The following is a 23,567-nucleotide window of genomic DNA, read 5'->3' on the forward strand; positions in this document are numbered from 1 at the left end:
ATCTTTAAGATGGCATTCTCATCCATGCACGAACACGTTAGTAATCCAGTACAACGACGCTGTATTCCATTTACTTACAATAACTCAAGGAATGTACGTGACATCGCTTCAAGCTTGCAAAAATCTGATGCAGACACACCATCTTAGCAGATACATTTGAGGTCATAAGATGCCGTGTCACCATGAAAAGGTAATAAAACATTTAGAATACCACCAGTGCATTCGCCGCTGATTTGATCCTGATGGAAATTGATTGTTGGTGCTACTCCTGACGGCACAGTTTTTATCCTACTTCTCCTTTATTGCTTTTGATACCTTAGGTTTGTCGAGTAAATCGCCCATTATTTTGCTTTTACCTTTTTTTGGTGGGGTTGCCGATGCTTACACAATATAGTTGTATCATGATATGTTCACCTTTCTCAATTAGAATATGTTTAAAAATTCACCATCTGAAGCAGTATCAAGGACACTATGCATCTTTATCCAACATCTTTTTTGCATACTTTTAGTTTCCTTAGGTTAGTGGAATAAATCTGCTGTTAAATTCCTTTTAATTCTTTTTATATCTTTGTTGGGCTTACCAATGCATTGTGCTTTGATCACAAAAAACCCCAAATACCTGTCAGGAGGTACATGTTTAACCTGATGCATTGTCTGATGCATTTTCCCCCTTGCGACTCAAAAAAACTAAATAGGAAGCATTTTTTTGCAAAATGACATTTTGCTTTTACAGTTTTGCTTTCTTCTTTTCATGTTAGAACAAGTTTTCCCAATCTCATCAATTAAGCTACTGCAGGGCCGGGGATAATGGTTCGTGTGTCTATTTGAAATAAACTGAATGTCTCACGATCAGCGTTTTAGCCATGCATGTTGGCTTTCACCACTTTAAGACCAAATAATAGCTGCCCTGGAAATCTTTCTGCTGGTGATAAAATCAGTAAACGAGGGTGATGAAATGTCATCAACAATGATATAAAGTTTGAAGACTTTACCATTGCGTGTCAAGGAAGAAATGAGGTAGTTTAATTGACATATTGTCTGTCATTCTCCAGTCGTAGAGCACCCCAAACTAATTGTGATGTTCCGGGAAAGTGCTTATTGATGTCGCACACATGATGATTGTTGTCACGAGATCGATGACAGAAATACCTTATATTTACCCCATTGTACATTTCATACAGGGCAAGGTACCACTGGATGGGTGAGTGGGGATGTTATGGTGTCCTAATTGGCACAATATGACAGACTTGATGAGGAAGGTATGTTAAGCCTGGGATTATTGCAGGGATGATGATGATGGAGTGGATTAATTTGCAGTTATGAGACAGGACGTGGTCATTTTAGCGTTATTTTCAGAAGAGGAGATGTGGTCTGCAATAAAGTCATCCTTAAGGACATTGATGATGTTATATTTGGTTGTTCAACGTTGTTCAACATACTTAGAATAGCAGAAATTGCCTGTTCGTCTGTTCAAAACAGCTCTTTTGCATTGTGTTATATTGTATTTTCTTCGAAATCCGCCAAACTGTTCAAAATAAGATTTGTTTTACCTTGCGTTCATGCTGCCATCTTGGATTTAGTCATTTCATCTGTTACCTGTCCAGTCAGTCGAGTTGATTTAATCTAAGATAAAGTGAGTGAAAACTTAGTTGTATTAACCAACTTGGCCCGACTCTGTATGGCCAGTGTCACATTATTTTGCATTGCCCCTGTCCTAGAAAGCGAGACAGTTTTCTAGTTGTCAATGACTCCATCCCGACTTCTTTCAATCTCCTCTCCGTCACTTGGAGAGGTCTTCAATTTCGCCGTTGATAGTGTGTGCAGATAACGGCAAGAGGGTTAATTGGTTTTGTAACATTTTCGGAGGGAAATTCTCTGGTAGAGTAAAACAAAAGAAGAAAAAATGACGACTTCGATATTTTGTTATATTCATATATTAGATCTTGCAACATAGAAGCAAAACTTTATCATATATCAATGCTGCTACAAACTGGTTAAAATTAGTATTACAATATTGAAGAACGATATGTGTTAGTTTAATTGGTGGACCAACCATACTCGATTGGAGAGAGCAATATGACACTCACTGCAGAGTTTGCAACATCCCACAGTACAAATAATTCTTAGGGCCTTAATCCTGCCAGTGACACTGAGAAGAGATATTTCAGCTCTGTCTTAAAAGGAGGGCTTTAGTCAGGATCTAAGGAATCCAGTGTGAGGTCTTCAGGTGACCTATATCTATACGCTCAGTTAGGGAACTGGGTCTTGTTTGACTTAAGAGATAAAAGTAATCCTCGACAAGTGTGACTATTGGTGATGTTCTGTAAGATAGTGACACATCCACTGGTGACATCTAGCAACCTTATCTGATTCACCTGGATCATTCTAGTCTCCTTTTGAAAAAACATTGCCATGATTTTCATGAGGATGGAAGTTATGAATTGAATGTTAGCGTTTATGTCGATGTTTGATGATTTATTTATGCCAATAGCATGACTTTTATGGTGATGATGATGATGATGATGATGATGAAAATGGTGATAAAATGATCATGTTTGTGTAATGGATACTTCTTCTTCTTCTTAAAACTCTTTCTTTTATGCAACATGATGGTAGTGTGAGGTACTGATGGCAAATAAATGTGATGTCTGAAAAAAGAATTTCAATAGAATTTCAATTGCATTAAAGTTCTCCTAGTTGCTAATTCTAAACATCTAGATTTATAATGAACCGTAGTTTACAGTGTAAATGCACTGTGCACCTATGGTGCCTGGTTTTGAATTCAGCGGTTATGGTTAAGCAACCGCTTGGGTTGGTATGTTTTAGTATAGAAATTGATACCTCACTGTGGGTATTGCTCGTCTCACCAAAACCGCCCACCTCCAGTAGGGTATTGATTACTTAAGTATAGTAGAGAAGAAGACATTATCTCTGAACACTGTCACAGGGAAAATTAACTGTGATTAGCTGGGTGGCAATGAATTTAGTCCATGCTCTTCAAACAATGCTGCGATCAATGCTGAATTGACATTTGACCAAAATTGATTAGCAGTTCCCCAGCATCCAATAATTCTCTGATGAAAGTGCCGATTTTCCTATCTTGATTTGATCTGCCAGTTCTGTGGTCCATCTGAGGCTTGTAACACCACCACACTCAGAAATCACAGTAATGGATGATTTTTTGAATGTTTGGACAAGCCCTATTTTTGTTTTTGTGCAATTTGTTGTAATTGGCCCACCAATCTGATGTACAGTCCAAATCACAATTCACGTCCTTCCTCCCTCGCGTCAGCTACACGCAAAATACCCGCCAATGACGCACCAGTGACGGGCTTATCTCTCTATGTTTTGCGTGTATCATGCCTGACTTACGTGCTAGTGGGAAGCCAATGACACGAATTTAGAGATGTCAATTGTGATTTGGACTGTATGATTACCTGTGTCTGATACTCATAATACTAGAACCACCAGTGCGGAGGAATATTCGATTCTATTGATTTTGTTCACTTCTTGGTCGGGTCACATCATGTCACATGCCCAGCAGCAAGTACTGATTAGCGTAGAGAATTTGTTATGAACGCATAATGTCCACATCGCACCAAGAGTGGGCACAAGCACAACAATGTGAATGAGGCAGACATGACTGGTCATCTCATTTTAACGTGTTGTTGTCTGTGAGACAATGCAGTGCAATCTACCCTAAAGTGGTCTTGAAATACATTCTTATGGAAAGGAAAGTCAGTGTATGTCCTAACATCCTTGTAGTGATGATGGAAGATGACTCTGGTCTCTCCTTCCTATAAGCCAGCATGCTGGTATAAAGTGAGATATGATATTATGGTGCAGGGACCTGTTGTTTGCCGAGGCCATTAACTAGAGGTTCATATAGCCCAGGAAAAGAACAGGACAGAGCCAATTTTGCATGGTGGGCGACATTTTTAACCGAGAACATTGAAGAGAATTAGCTTTAGATTTTTAATGCCCAGCTGTCCCAGCAAGGAGAGTCCCAACCTGTTACACTGATTGAAACTCAGCAAATCAGATTCCAAGAAGGCCTTTTGGCAACATGGTGGGCGGCCTGAAGCCTGCCTGAAAAACATGTATTTAAATTTACAGTTTAGTTGCAACCAATCGATTTATTGGTATCCCCGTCAAGCCTCGATTTGCCCTCAAGGATCATGATCGATGTTTGAGTCACCACAATCATTATCAGCTGTTGTGACTGGTCTGATTAGGTATTGATGGCAGACATAACCCTTTTGGGCTGAGGCTGACTGTCACCCTCAGATGGATCACTGCTGTTAATTTGGTGCCTATGCCAGGGTCAAGAAAAGTCCCCAATGCAGTAACTTGAGATGGACTCCCCTCTCTGGCTGAAGACGCAGTCACCAGGCCAGTAAATCAAGTAGGCAAACAACCATAGTAGCAAACAGAAACACTCAGACAGAGTGATACTAGTCGTTGGAGAATAATTCCTGAGAGGGCAAGAGATAACTCGCGGTATGTTATTTTCTGTAGCTACACTGCTCTGTGTGTGAAATTGCTGTACTCTTTGCGATAGACAAGGAGAGTACCAGCTTTTTGGTCGAACTTGCCAAAAAGTCCATCCACAAAACACAGAGAATATCAGTTAGAATCTGTGGCAGTCAGTTACTGAGTTCAGCAGTTTGGACCTGACCTCCAGATTGAGGCAGCCTTTATCAGTATAATCCACAGCTTGTGATAGCAAGTTATTTTAAGCAATGCCCTGGCGCGAAGTTTAGTTATCATCAGCGCAGTTGTGATTGCCCAAGATCAAAACTTAGCCGACAAAGTCGTTCCAAATTCTGGTGGTGTGGCCCTTAATGCACCTATCTGTGTGAGAATAACAGTAAGGTTCGATCAGTGATGAGTTGAACCGCTCTGACGGTTCTGATAGGCTGCTTCAGTGCTGTGGCAGTATCTTGAATAGAAATTGGGTTGTGTTTTTGGCCGTGGTAGGAGGAGACACTAAGTGAGAGATCGCTTGCGCCAGGAATTCAGCATGTCAAAAGAGGGCAGATCTTGATAGAGTCTAATATGCTTCAGACTTTTTCTCAGTTAGCATTTGCACAAACTTGACCACCCCTGAAAGAAACTCTTACAGTTTTAATTGCTGAGGATTACCTCAAACAGCAAAGTTCACGAAAAGATGTCGTCTATTGAATCTGAAGATCAAGAACCTCTTGGAGGTTAGTCATCCACTCCTGGAAATCAATTTCAAGCAACAAGTTCGCCGAAATTGGCTGCCAATAGTGTAGTGGTAAATTTCTTCTCACTCGCATGCAGATTTCAAAAGACCCAGCTCGTAGCGCTTCTTCTATTTGCCTGTAGATCTCATTTGCTGCATCTTGGAGTGCTTTCTAACTTTTCTTACGTATTGACGATCCTATTTCAAGTGCAATGATCATTGAAAGCCGCATTAAGCAATATTGGAAGCGATGCTTTTTTCTCACGTCGAGTGGGTGTCGGTGTCTGTCATTGAGTTTCTCTCAGTGGCGATATGAAAGACAGAGTGATCACGTTACAGATGTTATATCATTTGATTGGCATATTGGCAAGAAAGACAAAGAAGATTATGAGCTCAATATCAGGGATACCAGCCTTTGTCGATTAGAACATAAAGAAAATCATCTAATATTGGGTCTTAAATTGGTTCTTGCCGGCTAGCAGCAGTTTTTTGGTTCTTGGAAATTCAGCATTTAATCATGCTTTTCAATGGTTCTTTATTTGAATCATTTGGCATAGCAGAGCTTTCGGGGCAGGGGCACAGACTTTTCCCTTTTGATTAAAATTTGGAGAGGATACACTTGTGCACGAGCCCCCACGCCACTGTGCTGTTCTCTCTGTCTGCCTAACATTTTTGCTCAATCAGGGTTCAATTCTTTGTGGCATCAGCATGATAAAGCAGGCATTTTCAACCGAGACCATATTAGATTTTTAATGCCGAGTTTAGCACAACCTGTTACACTGATTGAAACAGAGGAAATCAGATTCTAAGAAGGCTTTTTGGCTGAATGTAAATGTATAAGCTACTCTGTTCATGCAAACTGATTAAATAATTTTAAAAAAATAAAAATTAGCTATTGTGATCAATGTTGATGATGATTATGATGGCGAATTGACATGGGATTGGAATGGATGAAGAGTTGACCTCTTACCAGTGATTATTCAGGCTTTTTATGACGACTTGTGCCGATTTGGCCATTATTTTATTATTGACCAACCAGGGAAATGATAAATATAAATGCTTTTACGTTTTGACAAAGTTCATCTGGAGCTAAAACTGAGAATTTTCTGCTTTGAATTTCACTACAAATGCACCCCTTTACTCGTCAAGTGGAAAAACTTTGACTGAAACTGACAATTCTTTACTTTGAAGTTCACTTCATATGTACACCTTTACTTGCTAAGTGGAAAAATTTGCGAAAGTTTGTAATCCAACATATTGAAAAAGTGTTGCCTAATTGGAAGAAGTTTCTGCTCAAGGGTGAAAAAATTCTGAAGCATGTCCACATTGATAAAGAATCACACAAATAAGGAAGTCTGTACTTTAAAAACCTGTGCTATGATAGCTCTATTCTGTCCAGATGTATGTAATGTTTCTTTATACTACTGTTGTTAACGACAAAGTGTTCGTGGATAGTCGAATTGCGGTCGTCACGATCGTGAGTCAGCGTTGGATCACTCCCAGCTCGTGAAAAATTACCTGAAATGATAGGAGGGAAATGTGAAATCTTTATGTGAATTTTGATGAAAAAAGACTTTTGGATTGGAATTTGTGGCCAGGAATTCTAAAGGTTGAGTAAGGCATGAGTAGTTCAGAATCAGTTATGCGCTGTTCTCGAGAATGACTAGTTTCTATTTTTGATTTTTTGGGGGTAAAAAGAGCAATTTAATCTGAGGGAAATACTTCATTCTGAGTAATGCAACATTTTCAGAACTTCAAGGATAAATCTAAATTACAGGTGTAACAAGTTATTTGAATGGGAACATTTTGGGCAAACTCTTTATGGTACAGAGCTCAGAACTGACTGTGCTGTAACCAGCCTGACAGGGGAGAACATTTTCCTTGTCTCTGTCTCTGAGCTTAGGTTACGCCTTTGATCCACCAGGAATGCTGATTTGCTGTGGGGCAAACTGATAATTCCACTGAGTACTGATATTTGGTGAAAAGTGTGGAAGCCTGTTTAAGCGGACAAAATTATAAAAATCTGTGAGACATAAGAGTAATGATGATAAAAACATTGAAATTGATACGAATTGTACAAATGACAATCAAAATACATCACAGTTTATTAACTTATTGTGTACAACACTGGTGTGAAGCAAGGACTACAATGTGATAAAAAACAAACCATGCAAACATACTTACACTGATGGTCCACTCCTCTGAGGAGGAGGTTGGCCTGAAACTGGTCATGATGAGATTGAGACCTTCATATTATTAAGTACAGAATGAAACCAAATCATAAAATTCCAATATTTTCATCGAGGAATTCTCGAAGATTCAGATATTCTTAGAAGTGATTGAATTTTAATTTTATGGGATAATATCAACACATTTCTCAGGGAATATGCATTACATTGTATATATCGTAAATATTTTACTGTTTTAATGCTATCTCTGGGAATTGCGAAATCCTGTTATTTCGAATCTCATTGTGAAATCGTTGAAATGTGAAACTGATTGTCAGAATGCATAAGACAAATATTATGATGGTTACTAATGTTTCACATTAAAATTTCAAATTGGCGTTGAAATATGCATGTGTGCTCAAATCTTTTTTTTTCATGATGAGAACGTGTGAGATTCCTGACATTTCTGACATGAACAATGTTTAAATAGATTTGTATGATAAGAAGAAACAAGCGCAACCACTGTTGGGAATATTTTCATTGACCAAGTAGTATTTTCCCACCACTATGATGAAATAATGTTTTTTGTATATATGTATTTGTGTACATTGAATTTGACATTTTCTGCTCTGTACGGTATACTTCTCGACCGATTTAGGTGAGATTTTCAGGTTATAAAACTTTTTTGTGTCCATTTACCCATGTGAATGAGAAATATCCAGAAACAAAACATGGCCTACCGAGGGGTCCAAGTCAAGATGAGTAAAACTGAAATTTTAAAGATATCCAACCAGTAGTTTTTGCCCAGGAACCCACAGCCATAAACGAATTGGCTATTATATAGAAAGAGAATAACCGCAGCTATTGGTGACACAAATTGCAGTAAGTGAATACCAAAGTTAACATGCTTGGTTAAGGCCATCCCAGTCTGCCATCGTATAAAAACATTTATTTCAAAATATTCAGAATATGATATACTATTGCAATCAACCAGCTCTGGGGTTATTGCAAAAAATTCAATATCGGTAAATAAAAGAGAAGGAGTTGTATGTGTCTGAGGTCGCTTGGAGGCACACTGTAAGCCTTTGATCATAAGATTACCTGCGAAATGATTGGATATGAGGTCAGGCCAGGCTTACAAGTTTTTACGGTTCACATGTAGCCCAATCTGTTTGCTCAAGTACAGGGCAGAAAAAGCCTTTCTTGGTTTCTCTGACTTTTTTTCCAGGATTGTGTACCATTTTTGGTGGTTTCCAGGCTTGGGAGAAGTTAAATGTACAGCCATTCCTTTGGCACTATTTTATTTATTTCGTACAAAGTACAGTCAACAGTTTGTTAACAGTGTGCGTATATATATATGCGATCGGTTATAGGGGTTACAACAAATTATATGTGTACATAAATATCATCAGACGAGGACCAGAAGGACTCACAAGTCCTTCATACAAACAACACCCTACCGTGTGCATGTTAAGACACCTCTCCCCTTTCTCTCTTTAGGTAAGAGTGTACAGAGAACTAACTATTTAAAGTCAAACAATAATGAAGATACCGGTTAGCCCAGTCACTTAGTAAGTTAAGGAAACCTCTGATTTTAGATTCTGTCTGGTTGTCTCGACTGCTACTTGGAAAGACTGACTTTTCGCTGATGGCACGTCATCATTTCCTTTGAATGGTGAAGTTTTTAAGTGCCTTGTCCAAGGACATAAAGATGAAACAATGCTGATCTGCCTGAGTGTGAAACCTATGACCTCCTAATTATAAGCTCGGTACTTTGGTTATAAGCCCCGTGCTACATGCATGTGCATCTTATTAACTCTTACGATGTGCGGTATTTACTGCATCAGCCAAAACGATCTTAGGTGCCAAATATTGTGTTGGTTGAACATATATCAGCAGTCAACACCATGTATCAGACCAGGTACTAACAATTTTGTTTGGAAATCATTCTCTCGTGGTGCTGCCTTTGGACAAAAAGTGAGAACGAAAGCACCAGTCTCAAGCCCAATTGATTGCTGTTAGTACATTGCCTAAACCCATCAATCTTCTTGCGTGAGCGTCTTCCTCGTAAGGTATTTCCTCAGCCTTTGGCTAATACAAATATCATCCATCTATAAATGCAACCTGGTGGCATCGCGTGGCAAGCGTCTTTTCGATGACCATATGATAATAGAATAAATGTGAAAATAGAGTTCATTGATTCATAGTTGGTTTCAATGCTTTGTTGAGGTGAAGGAAAATTTGGACACTTCTGGCTAGTTTAATAGTAAATTAGGCTCTTGACATGACGTCACACGCCACATGTTGCCATACTGTCAATACCAAATTTTTGTATCCGCTTTTGAAATTTGCTAAGATTTCAGTACAGATAACAATTTTTAGTTTTGCGGATTACCAAATTTCCTTCAGTTGCACCAGTATTGTTTTGTGGTTTTGAAACGCACAAAAAGAAACCACTTGCAAAGAATTTAGCAGTTTACAGTTTTGGCTGTGAAAAGTTCAAAGTCATGAAAGTGATGACGTCACAATTAAATTACGTGAATATTCTCATGAAAACCCACTTTCAATGCTGCACCCTTCAGGTTATAATGCCCACGGAAACTAAGTCTTTTTTTGTTTAAGATGTGTTTTAAAGTATCTAAAGGCGCCATTAGTTCATTATCTTTGAAATAGTCTCATCAAACTTTATTGCAATAACAAGATAAAAGCTTCATTTTATAAGGCCAACAGCCACTTCAACCTTAATTTTCTACCTTAGATAACATTTTTAGTTGCTTTTCACAAAAGAAAGCTGTTACATTCTCATAAATGATAAAGTTTCTTTCACCCCAGCTGTCCCTTGAGTGTGTGGGTATGCAAAATAACCAATTTGCCTGAAGGAACTCAACTAGAAATGTCTTGTTTGTTAAGAATTTGTTTAAAAGTATCTTATCGTGCCTGAATGAACACAGTTTTCAATTTAAAATATCTTTGAAATAGTCCCATGAGAACATAAATGCAACAGCCAAACCCACCCTAAATTTCGATCAAAATTTACCATTCTAGTTGTTTTTTTGCAAACAGCAGCTGTTTCATCAGATTATTGATCAAGTTTCTTGCCCCATAGTGATCCCTTAATTGAGTTCCTTTTTATGCAAAATGAGCAATTTGCTTGCAGCCAACAGATTCTTGTTTCTTTTTTCACTTGATGAAACATGAAGTTTGTAGAATCCACCTGATAAAAGCAGGTTACATCAACAAGTTCTGTGAAAAGTCACTAAGGCAATATGCAGTAACTGTACTCGAGAGTTTTTAGAAAATTACGATGATTTGCCACTTCGTCATCAGCATAAGTTAAGTCCAGCTCCCATGTTTCTTCCTACAGTACAAATAGCCAAAATATCGAAGGTTTTGCAAATATTGTGAAGTTTCGCAGAACTGGTGTTGACTTTTGCAGTCAGTTGTATTTCGGAACAAGCTGGGTTTGGTTATTTGAGCTTATTTAGTAAGGAGCAGTGAGTTTGGCCATATGGAGGGTGTTCTCGACTTGTAGGGTTGTATTTGTGGGTTTGGGGTGGCAATGGTGGATGGTTTTTCTCCTGTGGTGATCATAGGGCTTTAATGATGTGGAAGCTCTCACACGATACTGCACATGTAAAGTGATTTAAGGTTATATGAGTTGATTAGGAGCTGTTTATACTGACATTCAGTTTTGTTGTAGAGTTTGTAAAAAGGGAAAGTTTTATTTGGACAGTTTGAGGTTTGGAGGTGAGAGGTGAGAGGATGCATTGCTTATGAAGGCAATGCGTCCTCTCACATTGTGCTGCAGATGTTAAATGGATGAAGCGGATACAAGTTGATTGGTTCTGTTTGTACTCACATTCAGATAGAAATGTCGTGGAATATCGGACAGTTGTGGTTGACGAGAAGAAGGATGCATTGATGTGATTTTGTCCCTGCTGCATTTGGGCACTGGAATGTGCTGTATGCACTGACTTTATAATTGCAAGAAGTTTGGTGCATGTCATGTTGTGGAACTTTCTGGCATGAAACATTGCACTTGTGAATGTTTTTTGGGTATGATACGGCTGCTTCAAATCGTTGACCAAATCATGAAATGAGCAGAGTGAATGCCGGTCGGGCCTAGGCCCACACTAGTACTACTTACTTGACTTCAAGCTCGGTGTCATTAATTACTACAAGCCGCCCAAAGAATACACACGCATTCCTAATGGCTTATGTCACTTGAAACATGGCTCTTTCCACAAACTTACCAGTTACAAGGCGCAAACACCGAAAGTACCGGCCGCTGTGGCTGTCATATTTTACCGTAGATGACATGAGCATACACGTGCATACACGAGGTGTACAACGTCATAAAATCGTGTGTGGTGCAACGTCACAAAATTGTGCAATGTCTGCGTCGTCATCGGATCTTGCTAAAAATTATCAGTTCACAATTTCGGACGCGTCATCAGTTTTGATATTCACCGATAAAATCCTTTTTTTCTTCTAAGTCAAATTTCGTCCGCGCTCCTTTTCACCGTAAACTACCTTGAAAATGATTTTGCTAACTATTCCATGCGGTTAAACCGATTGGAGCGGGTTCTATCATAGATAACTGGAGGTCGAAATCCACAACCAAGAATATGACTTATGAAACCATTTGAAGCGGTCCGCAAAAGCCTTCGTCGTGAGGTGGTGCCGCCTGTCGGCGGTTCCGGGACCATTGCGTCCAGTGTTATGTATTTGAAGGTGATGGACACGCAATTGTGCTTGTTAAAGAACCCACAGTGTAAATGAATTCGTGTCGATTAGGCCAGTTTGTCACCATGAATTCAGAATTCACTGCATCCAAGACATTGGATTGGCAGACTTGTTTTGCTTACAAGTGAATGTTCTTAAAGAGGAATGAAAGAGTACCAGCAAGAGCATGACCATCTTTATACCATACGCTGATCTATCAGTTATCAATAAGAAATTCAAGGACACGTTTATTTGATGTGATAGGCTGAATAAATTATCGGCAAGGACTGCTGGGCATTATTCAGAAAAAATGCAACTTCATGCACTTCCGCTTAAGGGTGTGTGGAAAAAAGTGAATCTTCTTAAAAAGGAATGAGAGTATCAGCAAGAGCATGACCATCTTTATACCATACCCAGATCTATCAGTTATCGGTAAGAAATTCAAGGACACGTTTATTTGATGTGATAGGCTGAATAAATGATCGGCAAGGACTGCTGAACATTATTCAGAAAAAAATTGAACTTCATGCACTTCCGCTCAAGGGTGTGTGGAAAAAGTCAATCCTTCTCCCACTTGGTCTCAAGGTGTTCATGCCGGTACTAGAATCATAGAATAGCGTGTTCATCTGCTTTGTACCTAGATCTAACAGTGGGGTCCAATTGTCGGTAAGATATCCAAGGAGAAATTTATTGATGTAATTGCCTGACTATAACTGATCATCTGGTTGGCGTGTTCGATTGTCAGGATATATTTTACTCCGGACAAAATGAATCGTTGTGCACTGCCACATTGACTTTTTCAACTTACTCTTTACCCTAAGTGAAGAGTAAGTTGAAAAAGTCAATGTTTTCTCCCACTGCTGATAGCTGTCTTGTGCCTAAGAATTGTTTATGTACTGTCTGTTAAGTGTTAACACCAGAATCATGTCTGATTTTATACCGTACCTAGGTCCATCACAGAGAACCAGTTATCTGCACTAAAAATACAAGGATGCATTAACTTGATGTGATGAGCTGACAAACTGAGCAGCTCGCAAAAAAATTGGGTGAGAAGAAATGTTTCGAAGTGATCTTCTTTACGAAAATGAGCCGTTGTGCCCTAGCACTTACTAGTTTTGGTAAATGGAATCGAGCAAGCGTTTTTACAAAGCATTCTAGAGTGAGCTTCGTTGATGTAGCTTAATGCTGTTGAGAAGGTGACCACTTAATAATTGGATGGATATGCACGGACATGCTCGTTTGATGTGATACTGTGTAGAGTGGGTATCGGATTAATTAATGGTCAGCGAGCACTGTTGGCCATGTTCATGAAACAAGCAGATAAGGCTACAGTACCCAACGCATCGTTATTCTCTGTCAGGCATTAGCAGTGCTCTTGACAAAGGGTTGCTTTGGGTTTATAACAACTGGCCATCAGGCTAGAGACTGGTGAGGCAAGCACTATTGGCCTTGTTCATCAAACAAGTAGACAAGGATACAGTACCAATTGTTATCCTTTGTCGGGCATTAGGACTGCTCTTGACAAAGGGTTGCTTTGGGTTTATAACAACTGGCCATCAGGCTAGAGACTGGTGAGGCAAGCACCATTGGCCTTGTTCATCAAACAAGTAGACAAGGATACAGTACCAATTGTTTTCCTTTGTCAGGCATTAGGACTGCTCTTGACCAAGGGTTGCTTTGGGTGTATAACAACTGGCCATCAGGCTAGAGACTGGTGAGGCAAGCACCATTGGCCTTGTTCATCAAACAAGCAGACAAGGATGCAGTACCAAAGCATTGTTATCCTTTGTCAGGCATTAGGACTGCTCTTGACGAAGGATTGCTTTGGGTTTATAACAACTGGCCATCAGGCTAGAGACTGATGAGGCAAGCACCATTGGCCTTGTTCATCAAACAAGCAGACAAGGATGCAGTACCAATTGTTATCCTTTGTCAGGCATTAGGACTGCTCTTGACGAAGGGTTGCTTTGGGTGTATAACAACTGGCCATCTGGCTAGAGACTGATGAGGCAAGCACCATTGGCCTTGTTCATCAAACAAGCAGACAAGGATGCAGTACCAAAGCATTGTTATTCTTTGCCAGGCATTAGGACTGCTCTTGACAAAGGGTTGCTTTGGGTGTATAACAACTGGCCACCAGGCTAGAGACAGGTGAGGCAAGCACCATTGGCCTTGTTCATCAAACAAGTAGACAAGGATACAGTACCAATTGTTATCCTTTGTCAGGCATTAGCAGTGCTCTTGACAAAGGGTTGCTTTGGTGTATAACAACTGGCCATCTGGCTAGAGACTGGTGAGGCTAGCACCATTGGCCTTGTTCATCAAACAAGTAGGCAAGATCATAAAAACAGCATGTGCCAGTTTGGTATCACTTCATTGTCATACAATCTTCATCCCCGTCGAAACGGCTTTCTGGTTGAAATCCTGAAGAAGAAGGATTGGCCGCCAGGCTAGAGTATAGAAAAGAGTAAACATGGACAAAATGCATAAAAAGCATTGTTGCTGTAGCAAAGTTAATACTCCATGGTGTACGGTAGCTGGCTTTGTTTGTCTACCTTTGTGGTGTGGAGAAAGTGACCGCTTAATTGGACAGATATGCCAAGACATGTTCGTTTGAAGTGATACACTGCAGAGCTACTGGCCATCAGTGAGACAATGAGAGGCAAGGACTGTTAGTCATGCTTATTGAGCAAACAGAGACCGCTTCTTTACCCTGAAGCATCTTCGTTCTTTGTTGGGCTGTAATAGTAGGATCGGTTCTGATTGAATGCTATACTTGTCTGAAGCACCCCGCAAACAAGAAAGTTTTATCACCCTGACCTGCTGTAATAATTGCTGATCGCTATGGATAAAACTAGTGGGTTTGATATTAACCGCAGATCACTGTGATCACTGATGTTTATCGCAGGCACCTGTGATGACTGCCAAAAACGAGCAGTGATCATGATCACAGGTCCAAGCGACAAAAATTGCTTGTTTTATGCTGACGACATGTTCGGTACACTCCTGATTTATAAATAATTAGGGCAAGGAGAAGTGAATTAATTTTTACTTCTCCTTGCCTTAAAAAAATCATTATGACAAGAAGAAAAAAGGAAAAAAAGGGTCCTCCAAGCACCTCCTGGGTTTGAACCCTGGTTCTCCTGACTGCAGATCCCTGACTTTACCTCTGGACCAAAGTGACTTCTCACTTGGCTATAGGCTTTCTTTCAGTATGAATGAAAAACTATTGTTTGATCTGGACTCTGATTGGACTATGCTGGCGACATGTTGGGTACACTCCTGATCTGTGAACAATTAGGACAAGGAGAAGTGAATTAATTTTTACTTCTCCTTGTCCTAAAAAAAATCATTATGACCGGAAAAAAAAGGAAAAAAGGGTCCTCCTAGCACCTCCTGGGTTTGAACCCTGGTTCTCCTGACTGCAAATGCCTGACTTTACCTCTAGACCAAAGGGACTTCACACTTGGCTGTAGTCTTTCTCTCAGTATGAATGAAAAACTATTGTTTGATCTGGACTCTGATTTGACTCTTGATCCACTGTTTATTGGAACAATGCTGATCACCAGAAAGCATTTTATGGTTTGCAAACCAATGCAAACTTTGCTGTTTGTTTAGCAGTTTGAGTTGTTTCCTAAAATCACTTTTGGAGATTGGAACAATCTTTGGCTCTTCGTGTGTGATATCGCTATATCAGATTGTTAGAGGAAGAGGACTGCCACTTCCAACATAAAAATCTAGATGACTTAACCTTTTCACCACCCTTTGCCGGTGTACCGGTCCACCTAGTTCGCCACCCTTTCCCGGTAGACCGGGCTGAGAAGACCCACGATGATGTTTTGTTTCCTGAGAAGCACATGGTGTGCGCAGAAGCTCCAAACTCGCTCACTGTGCAGCTAATGTATTTCCTGTTTTGGAAAAATCTTCACTTCGCGATAATTTAAGTGGATTTAAAGGTGATTTTTGGACAAAAAAGAAGAGTTTTTCCCGAAATTGACAATTTATGCTGTAGTTCTCATATTGAAGCGATGAAAAAGTGGTTTATTACTGGATATTTTGCATTCATTTGTTGTTATTTCAATTGGGAAGTTCGTCATTTCGCCGGTGTACATTTTGTGTACATGGTTCTGCTCAGATTTTACTGACGAATTCAGTTTTTGTGACAGATTTTGGCAAAATTGCACCTTAGGTGGGGGCGTCATGGTGCTTACGCGCTGGCGCCGGAGGTGGTGAAAAGGTTAAAGCTGACAGGTAAAATCAATCAATTCTGGTTAAAAACGCCCTTCACCACATTGAGTTGTCTTGTTCTTCCCACTTTTTACTGGTCAGGTTTTGAGCATCAGAAGAAATAAAAAAACACAGTAATTATCTCTGCACTGTTTCCTCACTTTGTTGTCTATGTGCCATTTTTTCCCTGTCATCGTAAGTCACGGCACGGACTGTTCGTGACCACACACCAAAAGACACTGCATGCAGCGCATCAGATTTACCAATTCAAAACATATCCTGCGGATATTGAGAAAAATCATATTTGTGAGCAGTTGAGTAGCCGAATAGCTATTGCCAGTGTGGGTGGTTATTGCTTGTCTTATCTGATTCTGCCTGGTTGCTGTTATTGTGTTGGTCTGCGATGTTGATTGGCAGGTGTCATTCAATTGGATAAAAGCAAGGATAGGTTTGATGATAGGTATGACAACTTGGATGCTGGATGTTGGAATAGCTGGGCAATTGCTGTTATCACTTGTCATAGGGTTATTAAAGGGTGTGATCATGAAATTGTCAGTGTGAAATTTGGAAAAAACCAAAGCAACTTTTAATCCACCATTGCAGTAACATTTCACAATTTGTTTTCCAGCAACTTTTGCAAATCACAAAAATGAAGCATCACCAAAGTTTATAGTTTATTTGGGTACTTTGGTGACCACAATGGCTTCTTCATCTTTCATGAATTGCCATGAATCTCTGCTACCACCAGTATCATGATAAACGCCTTCCCCAACTTTCCATTATTTGGTCATTCAACCGACTTCATTGAAAGCTGATAGAGTTTGATATGTTGCTAACTTCTTAACCTTGTTAAGGAGTTAAGCTTGTCCTCAACCCTGTTTTCACTCAATAAGATTAAACTCCCGGAGTGGTTGTTTCACAATCAATGTTGACAATTTAATCAAATTAGCTTTCTAACTATTGAACAAGATCCGCTTCACAATGCTTGTTTTATGTTCTTGGCATCACAATGGTAATACAGTGGAACCTCCCTTAGCGGACACCTCTCTATTAAGGACAACCTCTCTATCAAGGACACTAATTTTGGTCCCAAATTACATACATACGTACAAATAGCATTTATATAGCGCAAAATCCAATTAGAAAAATTGCTCAGCTGCGCTTAACAAAAACACTGTTCAAATAGTTTGGTTTTTAATCTTCTTTTGAACTCGCTGACGGTGGAGCTGTTGCGGGTGTTAGTGTCCAGCGAGTTCCATAATTTGCTGGCATAAACTGTAAAGCTTCTGCCACCAAATGTCTCAAGGCGATACCTGGGAGTCACCAACAACTCTTGGTTATCCGATCTCAGGGATCGCCCTGGGACATACGATGGCAGGATGTCCGAGATATATGATGGAGCCATGTTGTTTTTGGCTTTGAACACCATGAGTAAAACCTTGAAATCGATACGATATGGTATCGGAAGCCAGTGGAGAGTTCTCAAAACGGGTGTTATGTGCTCACGTAGTGGAGTCCTTGTAATTATTCTTGCTGCACGGCTCTGCACTAGTTGTAATTTGTGCAGGAGTTTCTCATTAACCCCAGCTAACAGACTATTTCCGTAGTCCAAACGAGACATCACCAGTGAGTGCACTAGCTCTTTCGTTGCTGCAGTTGTAAGGAGCTTGCGAGCGCGACCAATATTGCGCAAGTGGTAAGTTGCAGATTTGACGATGTAGTTTATGTGTGATGCCATAGAAAGAGTTTGATCAAATTGGTTGTTTCCGTTTAATTTGATCTCTCTAGTCTAAGCAGGACACCTCTCTATTAAGGGTACCACTTGTCAGTCCCAAGGGTGTCCTAAATAGAGAGGTTCTACTGCATATTGCTTTTTGTATACGTTATAGGCATCACACTGGCAGCATATTTCTCTCTTGATTTCTGGTAAAGTCTTAGATATGGGAAATATCAATAAGTTGCAGTTAACAAGATGATTATCCGGGTGGCTAACTCAAAGCGTGCTGCAACTCTTAAAGGAGTAAGTTATTGGCATTCGCTGTATTTACTGGTGGCCCAGGATATAGAAATAGAATTACATAAGCCATAGCGCAGGTATTTTGCATCCTGAAATTTGGTATCTATAGTATTGTATATCTGTCTACAAAAAACAACATTTTTGAAATTTATATTCAGTGCACATTTCAACAATCAGAAATTTTTCATTCAAGTTCAGTTTTCAATTTTTTTGAAACGAAACGTGTGGGAAATTTTAATTTGAAAAACCGTGAGTATACGGTGTGCACCTGTGAAATCAAACATGGCGGACCGTATATAAACGGCTTGTGGGCTGAAAGAGTTAAAACAGCTATGGAATTCTCATAAAACTACTTTCGCTCAAATTTGATGAAGCTTTATAGTATTGCAATGCAAATGTTGTTGACATTTATGGTCATGAAACAGTATTGCTTCAATAAGTCATGTGGAAAAAAACCCATGGCTCGAGGCTTGTCATGGAGTCTTCTGTCAGAAAGTTAAATTATTGGTCATTTTCTGCCCTCTGTGACCAACAGTAATATTTGATCAATAAAATCTTTACTGCAGCAGAGAAAAAGTCCACTCTCTTTCAATCAATCAGCATGCATTAATCTTCAGCTGACATAAATTTCCAGTGCCTAGTGCTTTGTGGCTGTTAGTGCTGGTATGTTTGTTTTAAATGGGTACCGTAGGTGATGTTTGAGAGGGTGTTACCGTTATTTTCGCAGTAAATGTTGCATTTGAATGGCAAAGAAGAACATTGAACTTGCAAAAATTTTAACTTTAAAAATGAAATCAACAATTAAAATTTTGGTAGCAAACGCCAATTGAAAAGCTTAACAGTGCTATTTGCTCAATAAAAAATGACTTGAGTCTATAATACGGCTTGTCTCGTAAAAAAGGGGTCATACGAGGTAATTGGTCAGTGACTGGTCACTGCTTTCTAATGATACTATGTTTGCCTTTACTGACTGTGATATCTGCTCAATGGAAACTGACTTGTGTCTGAAACAAATCACCAGCCCCAGGCATCAAATATTACTTGCAAAGCCTTGTCACATGGAAATTGTTCATAAGAAGTGGCTCATGGAATCTGCTGTCCGTTGCTACTATATTCCTTGTTCAGTGGTATTTGGCCAATGAAAACTAATTGGCATTCTGGGGCGGGGGGACAAAGCTGTCCAGGCACGTCCATAAACCACTATTTTCTAGTCCAGGGTAACAAGTATAACTCAAGAAGGCTTACATGTCACATAGAAATGGATCCTAAGAAGAGGGATGGTCAATGAATATGTGTGGTATGGTAGTTTGCCTTGATGTATTTGGTGAAAGAAAAAGGAATCCGCTGCTGCAAGGATGTTGCTGTCTTCCATAAATCAGTTGCTTTCTTGCAAATCACCACAAATTTGGTATGATTGCAGCCAAAATTATATTCCAGTTGGTCATGCCAGTCCAATGCCTGCATTGATTTGGCGTGTGGAGAATACAGGGGAGGGGTTCTGGGCTTCCAAAAGCAGTGTCCCTAATAGAGAGGGTGTCATGCGAACCAAGCTGTCCACTATAAGGAGGTTCCTTTTTGCATTCTCTTGACACTTACAGTGCCATCTGACGTAAATTTACATAACTTTTTTGGCCCAAAATCCCTCCCTCAAGCCATTTATTTTTTCTGTTCAAGTGACCATTTTCAAGCAGAAAAACAAATTACAGTGAGGGAGCACAGTAATTTTGTCTCTGTTAATTCCGCAAGCTCTGGTCTTGAGGACGCTATTGCAAAAAAACTTATTGGGCTATCTCTGATAGATGTTTTTTTCTTGGGGGGTCTGAAAAGGGGTGTTTGGGGGTGAAACAGGGGCGCTGAAAGTGTTAAGATCCTCAAGATTTATCACCTGAAAAAATGCGAAGAGTTATGTTTCATCTGATGATATTAAGGCACGCCTCAGTAAGCCCAAGAGGAAATGAATTTCCTTTTAACTGTCAATTGGTCAATTCATTATATTGGTAACTAATTGGATGTCTTCATCTTGTGCTTAAAAAGTGTCTGTAGAATGATTTTGAATCAGCAGTGGTTATCTAGACGAGATAAAGCTGTGTTATCATATCATATAGGGAGTCACTCGGAACTAGTGGCTTGGACTATTGCCTAGTAGTCAAGACTGAGAGCATGTGAAATAACTCCTGTGGGTTCTTAAAGCAATATTTGAAAATTTTTACTGTAGGAGGAAACCGGGGCACCCAGAGTCACCATCTCTATCAGTGTATGACTGTATCAATCGTGATTATATCTGGACTGACTGAAAATTGAACCTGTGATCTAAAAGGTGACAGCAGGCATGCAAACTGCCTTAAAATTCCTAATTTTTTTGTGCCTCCCTAAAATTCCCTAAAATTTCAGCCTTCTCTGCCAATTTTCCTAAAATATCCTAATCTTTCTCTTGGGTAACATCCGGGCCCCATCGCATCATCTCTCTGATGATATTGAGGCACATGGCAAGGTGGCAGAGACTACATCGGATGTCTGAAAAGTGAACATTTGGTATCTGGGTATGGAGGGATATCAGCTTCATATGTGATGCCTCACGTGCTTTCTTTGTATCTCAAAGGGTAAACGGTAACTGGGTATAGTATTTTGTTTCTCAAGAGGTAAGCCCCTTTGTGCTATACATAAGATCTACGTAAGTACCTGTAGTATGGAAACATCTGAAAATATTTGAATTATAACCTTCAAATTGTCCTAAAACGTCCTAAATTTGAGCCCAATTATCCCTAAAAATCCCTAAATTTAAAAAAGAAAAAAATTCCAAATATCCTCCCTAAAATGTGCCAGTTGGCTGTTTGCATGCCTGTTAGAGGCGCCAATGTTTTCATTGCCCCGCCTCACGTGCTTTCTTTGTATCTCAAAGGGTAAACGGTAACTGGGTATAGTATTTTGTTTCTCAAGAGGTAAGCCCCTTTGTGCTATACATAAGATCTACGTAAGTACCTGTAGTATGGAAACATCTGAAAATATTTGAATTATAACCTTCAAATTGTCCTAAAACGTCCTAAATTTGAGCCCAATTATCCCTAAAAATCCCTAAATTTAAAAAAGAAAAAAATTCCAAATATCCTCCCTAAAATGTGCCAGTTGGCTGTTTGCATGCCTGTTAGAGGCGCCAATGTTTTCATTGCCCCACTCCAACAGCCAGAAATTAATGTGTAACCTGCAGGGGACTCACTTCCTCCAAATTTAACAGTTGCTTAGAGACGTTCCTCACAAGAGACAGGTTTCCCATGGAAAAAAGGGACTAGGGTAGGAATTGGCTGCATTCAACCTATCGCTAGGCAAATAGAATTAAGTTGTTGACATAAGTTTGTGATTCAGTTACTGTATCACGATTCAATAGGCGGTGACTGATCAGAGTCTTGCTTTTCCAATTTTGATAATTTGATTGCCTAAATTGAAAACCAGGCTGGAGCAACGGAAGGGTGTACGCGTAGAAATTACAAGATTTGTGTCCTTGCCTTCAGCCAACACTGAACTTGTTGGTCATTCTCATTATGTAGCAAATAAAAAAAGAAAGGAAGGTTTTATAAGGTTTCATTTTGAAGCAGTGATTCTGCCACATTCCTGAGCTGGTTCCATATCTTTGAAAGTGCTTGGTCTCCAAAATCAACGATTTACTCCTTGGTTGCAAATGTCTAAGAAAGATGCCACCTCGGCTGATAGATATCAGTGAAGGAGCTACGATTATCAGGGCCTGTGTTGAGTCTTATGAAAATGATCCAAAGCACCTTTAATTCAATAAGATCCTGTACTCTTAGCTAGTGTCATCACTATGATGGCCCATGAAAGCTAAGAGGGTTAAACTATGCTGTATAGAAGGGCTACGAATGTTTACCTCACAAATGGCAAAATGTCATGTCTGAGGAGATTATTAATTCAGTAAGAGTACCACTATCAATAAATCTCTGTTGACCAATGTCAGTAAACAGTTCAAATTGGAATATTTCCCATTGTCAACTGGTTTGACAGGTTCTGGGCTACAGTCGGCTTTGTATGAAAACCCCCTGGAGGAAGAGCTCAGCTGTGGAGGTTAATGTCGGCCAAAACGTGGCGGCAAGTGAAATGACGGCTCCACCTGAGCTTAATTGGTTGGTGAGACAACCAATCCCGACAGAGAGACATCAATATCTATTCTAAAACACCTCAAACTTGGTATATTTTAGGCTTAATACCCCAAGTATCTGCTTTTGACAGATTTTATACCAACCCAAGAGGATATGGTTGTCAAATCAAGGTTGATAAATGATATATCATAAAAATGAAATATTGCAACCAAGGCATTTTAGAATTGAACACCCTCTCCTCATTTATCCTCATAAGAGTGGAGATGAATATCTCTTCTTTTAGCACGTTCTCTTGCACCTTTTTTTGCCGCCTTGTTTGCCTTGTTTGTGCATGGAATAATCAAGGACAAAAGAAACTAGATTGCAGATAATGAATGAATGGGACAGATTGTTAAACATCCCACATTTAATCAGGATCTCTTATTGGTGTCCGCAGCCACCACAGAAAAGTAAAGGCTCTTATTGCTTTGGAAGATTTGATGGGTCTGAATTGCTTGCCACTGGCTCTCAGTTTAGGACACACCCTGCTTTCCTTAATTTTGGCTTATTTTACCATGATTTTCATTGTGTTCGCATAAAACATTGGTCTTTGCGCACCATATATAGGCCTTTTTGGCATAATCATGAGACTAACTTAATATCTGATGTCATTCAGAGTTGTTAAGAAACATATTTCACCATTTTAACCACCAGAAAACGTTTCAGGACAGTAGTTTTGACCCTCTCTAATTTGGCCACGCACACTGTTAAAAGATGTCATGTCTTCTTGGATGTATTCTTTTTCATCTGATTAGGCCAAATTTTCAAGTTGGATAAATGATGTCTAACAAGATCCTTTTTTAGGGGCGTAACATGAATTTCATTTGCAATGACATCGATGCCTTCACAATGTTTGAAAAAAGTGCGGTGACAGTTCATTTTTGGCTCACCGTAGGGGAGTCTATAAAATACCGCTGTGTCCGTCGTCGTCATCTGTATCCTGTTTCAAAAACAGTGGTACTTTTCTAAACTGTTAGAGCTATAAACTTGACACTTTGTACACAGGACCCCTCAGGTCAGGTGACCTCTGACACTGAATTTCCGTTCGATCTGGGTCTTGACTTAGCCACCAGGGG

General features: G+C 39.6%; 2 protein-coding genes across 2 annotated transcripts in view; one reads left to right on the forward strand and one right to left on the reverse strand.

The window, feature by feature from the left end:
- Positions 1-23,567, forward strand: part of LOC135495682 (cleavage and polyadenylation specificity factor subunit 1-like) — a 226,941-nt gene that overhangs the window by 35,154 nt on the left and 168,220 nt on the right. The window lies entirely within an intron of this gene.
- Positions 5,711-23,567, reverse strand: part of LOC135496345 (FMRFamide receptor-like) — a 35,696-nt gene continuing 17,839 nt past the window's right edge. The window contains exon 2 of the mRNA XM_064785624.1: positions 5,711-6,727. Coding sequence (XP_064641694.1) covers positions 6,585-6,727 — 143 coding nt within the window. The 3' untranslated portion in view covers positions 5,711-6,584. The remainder of the gene's footprint in view (positions 6,728-23,567) is intronic.

This window comes from Lineus longissimus, chromosome 11, assembly GCF_910592395.1.
Source record: "Lineus longissimus chromosome 11, tnLinLong1.2, whole genome shotgun sequence".
NCBI classification, from domain to species: Eukaryota; Metazoa; Nemertea; class Pilidiophora; order Heteronemertea; family Lineidae; genus Lineus; species Lineus longissimus.